The sequence below is a fragment of the Gallus gallus genome, chromosome 10 (assembly GCF_016699485.2).
Source record: "Gallus gallus isolate bGalGal1 chromosome 10, bGalGal1.mat.broiler.GRCg7b, whole genome shotgun sequence".
NCBI lineage: Eukaryota > Metazoa > Chordata > Aves > Galliformes > Phasianidae > Gallus > Gallus gallus.
Genome location: NC_052541.1, coordinates 13,299,224 through 13,311,404, shown reverse-complemented (window position 1 = coordinate 13,311,404; position 12,181 = coordinate 13,299,224). Strand labels below are relative to the sequence as shown.

At 44.6% G+C, this 12,181-nt stretch overlaps 1 protein-coding gene across 4 annotated transcripts in view; it reads right to left on the bottom strand.

Moving 5' to 3' along the window:
- Positions 1-12,181, bottom strand: part of NTRK3 (neurotrophic receptor tyrosine kinase 3) — a 194,063-nt gene that overhangs the window by 122,127 nt on the left and 59,755 nt on the right. For all 4 annotated transcript variants that reach the window (XM_046898912.1, XM_015291981.4, NM_205169.2 and 1 more), the window contains 2 exons: positions 11,706-11,776; positions 9,863-9,965 (listed from right to left, as the gene is read on the bottom strand). In XM_046898912.1, coding sequence (XP_046754868.1) covers positions 9,863-9,965; positions 11,706-11,776 — 174 coding nt within the window. The remainder of the gene's footprint in view (positions 1-9,862; positions 9,966-11,705; positions 11,777-12,181) is intronic.

Sequence of the window (12,181 nt, the reverse complement as noted above, 5' to 3'; positions counted from 1 at the left end):
ATGTTTTTCTATTTAAAACTAAATGACAGCGTATAAAAGGGGGGGGGGATCTAAAATCCAGCTGTCCTGCAGCAGGGAGAAAAGGATTTCTGCAGACATCCACATCTAATTTCAATTTCTATCGTGACACTTCAGATGAAGGGAGGCTGAGAGCAAACAGGAGATAGAAGAATTAATGCTTTGAGAACACTGCAAGGGAAAAATGAAATCGTGGTCAAAGCAAAGCCCTGCTGGAATAGTCAGCAACGCTTCCTCTCCCGGTCCCACAGCCAGGGGGACAAACCTGCAGGGCTTGTAGCAGGATACTCAGCTAAAGCACTCAGCAGCCCAAAAGGCATAAAGCATTATTACCAGATGTCGCTACCAATTTAATTCTGAGCAGACAGACTCACCGAGAAGGCAAGCGTACTGTAAATCAGTAAGGATGTTTCCTTCTCTTATGCATGCATATGCACACAACTCGCGTTGGTTCTCGTGGCTGCTGTGCGGAAGAAATTAATAAGCCCAACTTGGAAATTTATAGTAAAACATCCGAGGAAATATTAGGAAAAAAATTATTTAAGAGCCTGAATGATAGCAGAATTGAGAGGATGAAGCAGTTGGTCTATAAAAACAAATCACTCTGAACTACATCCGATGCCTTATTTTCTCCTGATTGAACTACAAAATTAGTCAATGAAGGCTGCAATATATCCAGGCTTTATAAAATATTTGATAGCGTCTCAGACAAAAAAAAACTTACCTGAAATATTAATTTAAATTGGCTTGGTTATGAGCTCTGTGTACACCGGTGTTAATATTAATGGTAGATTTTATTTATGTAGCTTTCTCTGCTGGTGCCAGTCTGGGTGCTTCCAAAACCTTCCCATGCAGAATACAATGGGTGGGCAGAGGTGAGTGGCTGCAAAGACAGCGCATGGATGCAGCAAAACTTAGGCTGGGAATGTTCACCACCAGTGTTACATTAGGTTTTAGATAATATCAGCAGTAATTAGCTGGAAATGAAGGGAACTCCTTGAAAGGATGCTCAGGGGTGACGTTGTTGCTCCCTACAGCTCCCTGAAAGGAGGTTGTGGTGAGGTGGAGGTCAGCCTCTGCTCTCCCAGGTAACAGCAATAAGAGAAGAGGGAATGACCTCAAGTTGTACTAGATCAGAGAGGTGGTGGGGTCACCATCCCTACAGGTGCTCAAGAACCATGGGGATGTGGCACTGAGGAACGTGGTCAGTGGGCATGGTGAGCCTTAAGATCCTTTCCAACCTAAGTCATTCTATGACCCCAGCTTTGGTTCTAGGGACCCCACTGTGAGGGCTTCTGCGTGCATCAGCACCGTTACCACAAGGGCATCTCACCTGCATTAACGGTGATGCTCACACCAAGCCCCCCCTCCTGGGTCTTGTTCATAGCATCCTTGGTGAGCGGCACAGAGTAACACAAGCCCATACAGCAACACCCACATCCCACATGCCCTCCTTGAAGTCCCCATTACCCTGCCCTGCTGCAGCCTCCTGCTCACACAGGGACGAGAATCTACTAAAACTCCAAATGAAAAAAGCCAGAGAAATCGATTAAGGAAACTAAATATTGATCCTAGGCTATTGTTGCCTCAAAATGATGGGGTTTTTCTTTCTGTTTTTGTACCATCCAACGTTTCTCCTTCATGAAAAAATCATAGCTTAATAGGTAAGAGCACACTAATTATTACACCCCTCATCAATCAGAAAGACCACATTGCTATTAGGAACACTGGGGAAGAAGAAATGCCTTCCTTATTGGCACACAGCGTGCAACTGATGATTGCAGGAAATTCCCGCTCTGCTTTCCTCCTCCCAAATCAGCACTGCAACCCCTGGGCCAGATCCAGGAGCATCCATCCAAAAGCAAGGAGTGGGCCCCAAGGGGCTGCCAAGCAAGAGTGCAGTTGCAAGGAAAGAGGGCAGAAATCAGCCCGTAGGGACAGATCTCCACGGCACATCTCAGCCCAAGGACAGCAACAGCTTCACCTGCTTCCCAAGTGCCGGCTCCACTTAGCGTAATGATTATTAAGCTCTGTCAGCAGATATGAAACCAATGGATGCAGCTCCACAGGCGAGCGCTTAGAAAGCTGCCGAGACGTCCCTGCTTACAGGTTTTCGTTATCCATCTGGAAAATTGCGGATGTCACAAGAGCTTTTAGAGCATCAAGATGAAATTGTCTTGTCAGCAGCAAAAAGGGCCAGTTCCCTCGCCCCGATCCCAGCAGCTGTCTCAGCGCCACAGGCTTTTGCTGGTGCTACGGAAGGACACCGATCCGACTGAGCTGCCCACCCCACAAACCTCACACCAAAGGGAAAACGGGGTGAAGGAAATCAATACTGTCCCCCTGGCATTACCACGAAGCCTCTTTTCTGCTGGCTGAGGGTAGGAAAAAATTGCAGTTTCATAGAACCATGGAATCATTAAGGTTGGAAAGACCACTAAGATCATCCAATCCAGCCATCAACCCCACCCCCCCCCCAGCCATGCCCTATGACCATGTCTCTTAGTGCCATATCCAACTTTCGCCTGAATACCTCCAGAGACAGTGACTTCACCATCTCCCTGGGCAGCCTGTGCCTGTGCCTCACCAGTTTGCTGGGGATGAATCATGCTCTCGATCAGAAAAGATGGGCATGGAGGTTGCTGGCTCCAGCTCCTCTTGTGAGTGGTTCAGGTTAAATGAGAAGCAAGCCAAAGGGTTTTAAATCCAAAAATCCATGTAGATCTGTCCATTATCTCTGCCATAATTATACATTTTTTTTTTTTCCACCCTCCGTGGTTTTGGAAGCTGCTACACTGCTTTGGCTCACGTGGCTTCAAAGGCAGATGTGGCAAAACCACCTTGCCAAGGGCAGTTCCTCCCTGCAACACTCTGCTCAAAAGTGGATTTTCCCTTTTCCAGAGGAAAACCTCTCTCTGGTCTCAAGGTGGGGTCTCTTTCAGCAGGATCAGAGAGCAGAGCCACAAACCCACCCAGCACACGTAGGATGCTGGGCTGCAGCATGGCAGCCCTGATGAATCAGTTCCTTTCCTGAGCCAGAATCCAAGCTTACAGGAAGCACACAAGATCCCATCCTCCATTCAGGGCCATGACATGAACAGACTTCCACTCTCCCAAATGGGAATAAGTCTGGACCATCCCCAGCAAAATATCTGAATTCAAATGATTTATTCCCCCTATGCACACAATGCTACCAAAGCAGCTTTGTGTACAGGTATTATCTTCTGGTCCATTGATTTTTAATAGCATAGTTGTAGTGTAGATAGCAATGAGATGCCTGAGTATCACACAGAGTCCCGCAGCACTTCCATTGTCACCAACAGCCACTGAATGCTGGTGCTGCTGATGGAGTTTCTTAGGATGGACAGGCTTACTATTGCATCACAAAAAAATTGAAATTGGAGATGGAACAACCCCATTAGATCGTTAGATGCTTCAGTGCCCTCTGCAATTTACTTCTTCAGTGCTTTCAGCCACCGAAGCTCAGCCATCCCAAATAACAGCACCTATCCATTCCCTCAGGAGGTTATTCTACTACCTCCAAATTTCAATGCAGTCCTTAAAGCATGCTCAGCCCAAGTTCAAAACCAAGCATCGTTCTCTGCCCTCTTATGAGCTGGAGTCAATGATCTTTACGGGTCCCTTCCAACTCATGATATTCTATGACCAATGTCCCATCCCTGGAGGTGTTCAAGGCTGGGCATGGTTCTGAGCACCCTGATCTAACCACAAATGCCCCTATTCATTCATTACAGAGGAATTAGACTAAATGATCTTAAAGGTTCCTTTCAACCCAAATGATTGTACATAATTCTTTTGTATTCCTCATCATAGCTCCCAAATGTTTCTCTTGCCAGTCCTGCCATTCCCATCACAGTTATCTGCCCCTTGACCAGAGTTAAGCTCTCCTTTCCCAGGGTTTAAGGATAGTGCCTTTCATTAGGCTAAATAAGGCATAAATGACCAAGGATTTTACAACCAGTCACAAGAAGGAAGAGGGATTGAACTCATCTGGGGCATCCTCTCAAGGGACTATTTATCAGCATTAACAGTAAGTAAATATCTTTCAAAAAATAATTCAACAACTGCAGTACAAACAAATTACAACTGAACTATTAATTAAAGCCCTTTGCATCTTCCCACATCACCTTACACCTAATTAAAGCCACACCAAAAGTGACATTAAGTTGCCTGCATGCTGGCTGCTTTCAGAGGGGCATTGGAGAGTACAACAGCATCTTCACAGGCCTTGCATCCTCTCTCTTCATCACATTGGTCATATTCGTTCAAAAATAAATATACTACAAATCACAGAATGACTTAGGTTGGAAGGGACCTCAAAGATCAGTAGCCATGGGCTGGTTACCTCCCACCAGATCAGGCTGCTCAGTGTCCCATCCAATCTGACCTCGAGCACCTTCAAGGATGGGGCATCCAAGACTTTTCTATGTCTTCTCTTCTAGATAAGTGGTCTATTCTACTGCTGTGCGTGGCGCCTGTTCTTGAGAAAGAGTTTTTCAGGTTGTTTGCTGTCAGTCCAGCATCTTTCATTACGGAAAAGTTACATGAAGACAGACACTGAGGGTCAGCATCTTCCACATGGTCCTTGGAGGAGGCTGCTCTGGGGACTGAGCCTTAGCTCTGGGCTGTGGGTGAGATGGGTGTAACTGGCCAGACAAAGTTGGCAAGACTCAGCTGTTCATGCATGGAGAGTGGATGAAGCAGCAAATAAGAGTGCCCGCAAGCAAGGGGTCATGGGGGAAGAGCCTGCAGGAATACAGCATGAAGAAGGCTCAAGGCTTCCCAGGTCACAGGAAAACTACCAAGCTGACATTTTTTTCTAACTGCTTTTAGCAGCTGCCTAAAATAGACATTTTGGTTTTGTAAAAGCAATTGAAATAGGTGCTAGCTGATAGCCGGTCAGTGCACTTTTTATTTCATTTATAAATAGGTTATTAATGCTTCTGGGAAAGAGAAAATGTTTTATTTCTATATTTAAATCAGTGCTGATCTGCTAATTTCTCCTGCAGCTTTTTGGTGCATTTTCCCAATGCTGGCTCCCTGCTCTTCCACTAGGCCATCTTACGGTCATTAAGGTTGGAAAAGACCACTAAGATCATCTTAGTCTCATCAAACCATCACCGTGATGCCCACTAACCACGTTACTCAGTGCCACATCTACCCTTCCAATGCAACATCCACATCTTCCAAAGCCTCTACCAGAATAGCATAACCTGGAAATTGGAACGTGAGCAGTAACTACTGTTGCATGAGCCTTAAAGGAGAAGAGTCACAAGAGGGGATGGCTTTGCCACAACCCCTGGGTAGGGGGCATTGAGCCAAGGCTCATCAAGAAGCACAAGGCCACAGAGCTGCAGCCAACCTTGTTATGGTTGGCAGGCCGAGCAGAGGGCAAGGCACCTACCAGCTGCAGGAGCTTCATGCTGCATCACCTTGAAGCCACCAGATAAATAAATTGCACAGCTTGCACTCCAGCAGAAAATAAGCAGGCATTTATAGAAAGAAGCCCCAGTGAAACCACATGCCCTTTCAATCCACTTCCCAGGCAAATAAAACCAAGTAATATTGAACACAAGAAGTACATCAAGGAGCTTTTAAAATAAATAGGAAAGGCACCAACAAGGAAAGACCCTGACCTCAAAAAAGGCCATGCGGTCGCTCTGCCTGCATGTTTCTGAACATCTAACCCTCAAAGCCAAGCCTCTCCAAGACACAGAACCATTTTTTCATCCCTATACAGTTGCAAACAAATCATCAGGGAAAAACAACCAGTGCACAATTACGACCAGGCTCTACCAAGGCAACGCAGGTCAGAATTAAGCCTCATCTGAACAGTAGGTCATGTATTTGTGTATTCCCTCCTCATGCCTCAAAGCTGCAGCAGAGATAATTGTACGATGAAAGAGGAAAGCAAAAAAATAAATAAATAAATAGAAACAACCAAAAAAATCCAATAAAACCCAAAAGCCAGGCATCCAGTACATCTTTGCAGGAGCTGGTCCTCTTGAATCAGAACCCTGGAATTGTTCTGCAATCGACTCAGCAGACAGTTATCATCTGTTTATGGAAAAAAAATGTTAATAACCCCCAATCATAATCAAATAGGCAACCACTTTACTTTAAGTACCTATTAACTAATGCTAAATTACAATGGAACAGCTCTGCAAGTGCTTCTGACATCCACATGCACATCAGCAGTGCCAGCACTTTGATCAGGGCTATTAAAACAAATACCGAATGAACTGATAGCAACGCCATTTCTAAAACATCACAGGAGGAGTGGGCAGCATTTATTTACCAGTCATTCTTCTCTCTCCCACCTCCCTTTTGTTTCTTCTGCCTAGTCAGAAAGGAGTTACTGGTACACATTTGAACAGATGCATGCACCACCCATGAAAGCCTTTTCCCATGAGATTAGTTTTCTTGTCCTAAGCTGAACATCTACATGGACACCCTGATGCCCAGAAAGGCTCAAGATATTTCCATCAGTAGGGCATCACTCCAGTGGTTATACCTTATTTAGCCCCTTTTTCCCCCAAGGTAAAAACAAGGGGATGCTGTGAAAACGATGCATCTCTAAGTCCTTCCACCCTTCCCTCTGGGTCAACGAACCCAAAAACCTCAGCAGACAGATAGGAAACACCACGCAAGAGAGCCGTGCACACATGCTTGTGCACACAGACACAGCAGTACCACATGCCTTATTTCTTCAAGAAATCAGATTAAAGCGCAGTGGATCTGCTAGCTGCAACCAACCCTGAGCCATTAGCTGGCACTGCCTCCACTCAAGGAAGAAACCTCATTTGGAAAACCTAAGTAGTTTTTAATCTCAGAGCCTGGAAAATAGTTCACCTCAGCAAAACGACAAGTGCTCTTGTCTATGGGCTTTCTCTAACGTCTTGCTCTCCATCTCACTTTTCTTTTTTTATTTTAAAGTTGTGCAGCACAAGGAATACATCACACAAATATGCATGAGCACACACTCTTTATCCCCAGGCACTTGCAAATGTAAAAGAAAATAGGCAAGAGGAGCATATATTTAGTCCATCAACCTAAGCATTTATATAGCCCCCATCACTGTGCCATCCAAACATTTTGTTAGTCCCAGGACTTTTCTGTGTCGTTATTATTGCTTTATGAAATTTCATTTTTGTTAGTCCCAGGACTTGCGTGTGGCTTTTTTTTATTATATTATGAAATTTCATTTCCTGTCATCTGCTGGGATTATATTTTGATGGGAAGACGCAGCTTTACGAGGCTCCCGGTTATGAGGCTGACCCCAAATGGTGAGGTGTAAAACCTTCCTCCTCCAGTGGGCGCTTAGGAAGACTGAGACACAGATCCCAGAGCTGGAGCAAGGCACAGCTGAGTGCAGAGCACCAGACTTTTTGCTCTGCTCCTGAAGTCTGTTGGGCCCCCCTAGCAGGCAACACTTGGCAGCCCACTGCGATCTCCATCCTTCCAATGTACATCCCTCTTTCACCAAGAGATAAACCGTCTGTTTAACTCTAGGAAAAAGATGTGCTCAGAAAGACTCAGGAGGTACTTTGGGTAACGTGTCCAATATGAGTACACAATGTTCTGTGTCCATGACAAAAACAACAGGAAAAACCTGCTCCTACAGGCTTGCCAAGCTGGGATTTCAACAAGTGGCAACACATCAGCTGGCTGCAAACAGCTCCTGATTCAGGGAGTGATGCACTCTCCCCAAAGGACTCAGGCTTCGTATTTTGTGGTTGCTTTTTTTTTTTTCCCCTTCTTAATAAATGATAACGTCAGTTGTCATACATGATGGTTCCTGCCTAGGAATTAATGGATAATGAGTTACCCAGCTAAAGGAGATTGGGGGATGGTTGCAGGCTGCGCTATGTCCAGCACAAGACACTGGAATAGGGAAGGACCTGTACACGAGACCTTAGGAGAAGAGCTCTGTGTCACTCAGTAAAGGCCTGGACAAAAACAGCACCCATGAACTCAGCCTCCAGGGAAAAGGAAAAGGAGCCCATAAAGGGGACACCAGAGAAGAAGGCACCCAGCAAACACAGGACAAACAGAGGCTTGAAGGTATCGTTGCCAGATTTGAACCATTCAACAACAGCTTGGCTGAGACCCTAAAACTAAGCTCATGGACCTACTGAGCAGACGGAAAGGAGAGATTAGAAAATGCATTTTGGAAGGAGCAGAGGGGACCGTGGCCTTTCTTGAGGGTAAAGAAGTCAATCAGCTGCCAGGGCATAGCCAGGATACTGCCGAGCATCTCAGCCAATGCAAGCAATTGGAAGAGTTGCTTGTGTTGTGTATAAAGACACCTATGACACCTGCAACTCATTGCAGAGATATCTACATAGTTTAAAAGACGTATTTAATTTCTATAATCTCTGTCTCTCAAAGTAATGTAATCAATAAAATCTATAGAAATTTGACAAATTATGGCCTAACGAGGAGGAAAGCAGGCTCCTCTGGGTACGTTTTTCTTCCCCAAAACTGCATGCACAAGAGCCCATCACTGCACAACTCTGGTTTCTGTGAATGCAGGATATCCACTAACATGCTTGTCCAAGCACCTCTGAACACATGCACACATCTGTTCTAGAACCGGTTACTCACGTAATGTTCATTCCTCTTTGATTCTTCCATTAGGATCAGAAGTTACTTATCCTTTTTATATTTGTATCTCTAAGCCTCATCAGTGGCAAATGCCCAAACACTTCAACAGTATTCTGACAAATCCCACCAGAAGGCACATAACATCATCTCCATTTTACAGATGGGGAATTAAAGCAGAGGCAGAGGTTAAGACAGCTAATTGACTACGGACACTGAGTGAGTCAGTAGAAGAGCTGGGAATTGATCCCAAGAACCATGTCTTCCATTCCTCTACTCCACCCACCAGTCAAGTACACCCTACCAGATGGTTCCTATCATTGGACATATGGACTAAATATTGCTAAGTTGGTGTAGAAGATTTTCTATTTAATTAAGAGTCCTGTCTTCCATCACCATAGGATGCATAGGGGAAACTCCAGCCAGAATCCCATCTGGACCCTCTCAGGAAACATCTCTGTAAAGCAAACGAAGCTCTAGACAAGCAGAAGAAACATTCCCAAACCTATCAACCTGCCCTGAAAGGCAGACACCAGCATGGACAGGAGCAGGCTGTGACTCAGGAGCCTTGGCCGAAGCCCTGTTTGCCAAAGCTTGATTTCAGAACAAATGAAAGAATGAACCACCAACTGGGCTGGGAATTACTGTCACGTGAAGGCACGAAGCCCCCACCGGGCACCACCAACACTCCCCAGCTGGAGACAACAGCAGAGTCACAATAATCAGATGATACACTGTCATCTGCTTTCTTCTGCCATTAGCTCCATCAACATCACAGCAAGCCAACACTGGTACTGGTAGGATAGAGACCGGTTCTGCATAGCAAACATTGGAAGCCTTCTCACTACCCAATCACTTCAAAAAACTTTCAAGCTGCAATTCACAAAGCAGAAGAGGAAATTTTCCAACAGAGGCAACAGAAAGACTTCCACATCAGCAAAAGGCAGGTCAGCATTTGCTTTCCTTACATGCACCTCACAGACTTACAGCACATCATGGTCCCAACTCATAAACAGGCAGAGAATTGATGCACCTGCTTTTCCAACAGAAACCGAAACTATTTCACATCCCAGCAGATGGATGGATTATGTTCTCTCCAGAAGGCTTTGCATCGGTACTGACAACATATGAACAAATCCACAACACCTTTCCACACACGCTATAAGGACCTGGCAATCCTGGAAGGTGCCTCCTGCCAAAGGAAGGAGGCTGCACCTACCTTTCATCCCAAACTTGGACCGTCGGCCATACTTGTTGATCATAATAAAGAGGACCACCAAGAGGACACAAGCAAAAGCTGCTAGCCCAACCGCTATGGAAACCTGAAAAAAAAAAAAACTTAAAGTCAAGGCAGTGGAATTTGAGAGTCTAGATTGAAAATAAAGGCATCTCCTTGCCAAGTTACCCTTTCTCCAGGTTCATACCCCCTGCTGCAGACCCATGGATATCAGCTATGAAGGAGAATACAAGCAAAAACAGGGCTCTGGTACAGACTGGAATTATCATGGGCTGTTCCCAGTGCTGGAGGTTTGGGATCTCCTTGTCAGCAGTGTTAGCCTAGCACCAGCTTTCCTAGGGCTCTCAAACCATGTATCAGCTAGGAAGGAGGACCTCTGCTCCAATGCGTGCCTCACGAGCCTCTATTTGCAATATCACTACCATGCCTCGATGTCACAAGACTAAAGCTCTACTAACCTGAGCTGGGAATATGCAGGAGCAGCAGAATGTTCTTTAGAAAGAGCAACTCTCTCCATTCAGCCATCTCTCAAGATGAAGAATGGGGAGAGGAACATAAACGCAGAAAGACGACAGAAGGAACCAGGTAGAATCCCTTTTCCCCAAAACATTTGGTTTTCATAATGCCTCCAACAGTTCCCTATCTATTCTAATTTTTTAGTGGTAAATATTTATACCAGAGAAGCACCCAAAGTCCTTCACTGGAACTGGGGAACCTATGTGTCAGTGCACAAGCAGAGGAAAGAAGACCTCCCTGCCCTAAAGGCTTTACACCATCCCAGCCTTACTTTAACATTTACGAATATTTATTACTTCAGGTCTTTGCTTGAGATACTTTTATTACATTGATGTAAACAGCAATTTCTTTGGCATTCGTCCAATTGTTCTCCTGTAGTGGGTCATGTTGCATTTAAACTTCACTTGATTTTTACAAAACTGTATGGTATAAATAGAAAATATATCATTAACCAAAAAACAATTATTCTCTTTCGCAACATTTCCCCAGCCCTTGACACATTAGCTACGATATTTAATTTCTTTCATTTTACCACACGCTATTTTCATCCCCCAGCTTGTTTTCTATGCTTTGCATTTAATAATCACTCCACATTATTACCCTTTTCTCACTGTTCAAAGCTCTCACTTCAGCTATAGAAGAGTTTCAGTTGGATGAGAGCTAAAACCAAGGGGAATTGTGTTTTCTTCATTCTGTTAATACTTAGCAGGTTTCAAGATCTTAAATTTTTTCACAGAATTAGAGCACTTGTATAACATGCTAGTTTTTTTCCCAATACTTCTACACTTTTGTTTTTCCTGCCTGAATTCTGCAAAATAAAGACAATGGTGAGATCTGATAAGCCATAGGCTGTCTTTCATTTTTTATTTTTGGCGTGCCCTGCAGGGTAGGAGAGAGGGCAAACTGGCATTGACAAAATTGAACCAAGCTAAATCTGAGTCTCTAACAGGGCTGAACTTAACAGTTCAATAACAGTATGAAACACAATTGACTGTTTGTTTGTTCTCTGGGTGCTACTTTTTCAGAGTGAGAATTTCTGACCTGCCAGCAACAACTTCACAGGATGTCTTATTTTCAAAGAGCTCCCTGGTTCCACACTGCAGACCCAAGAGGCTCACACAGTTCACGTCAGTGCTTTGCTTCCCCAACACAAGCCATAAAATCCTTCTTATTGTTGGATGACTTGAACCACATAGGAAGAGATTTTCCCTTGCAAGCATCTCAAAACAGCGCTGGACTGTAAACATTGAGCCATTAATAGTAAGAAATACATGCAGAACAGTTCTGTTGAGAAGAGGACAGGACTCACCCCAAATGTGTCCTCCTCTGGTTTGTGGGTCACAGTGATTGGTGGGGTGGGACTCACTTCATAGTCACCGACTGAAACCAAAACAAAGAAGATTCAGTGTGGCTCTGAAGGAGGTCTCAAAGCACCAGCATGCCCCCAGTGCACATCTGACTCAAGAAAATCCAGTTCACCCCTAACCAAGGCTTCATATTTTCATTTCAGACAGCACCAAAATCAACCAAAGAGTGATATGCACAACCAAAGAGGAAACAGACCACGACAACGCCAAATGCCACTTCAACTTTACAACTGAGAAACACTCAAGTCCCTACTCTGCCATGGTGGGTGAGCTCCACCCCTCAGCCATCCATTAGAAATTTCAGACATGTACTGTAAGGATAAAATATGAGATTAATTTCAGCATAATTTATCCAAAGAAGCAGTTACTTGGATGGGTTTGGGAGAGTGGGGAAATAAAGTATGGTCTGTTGAGGAAG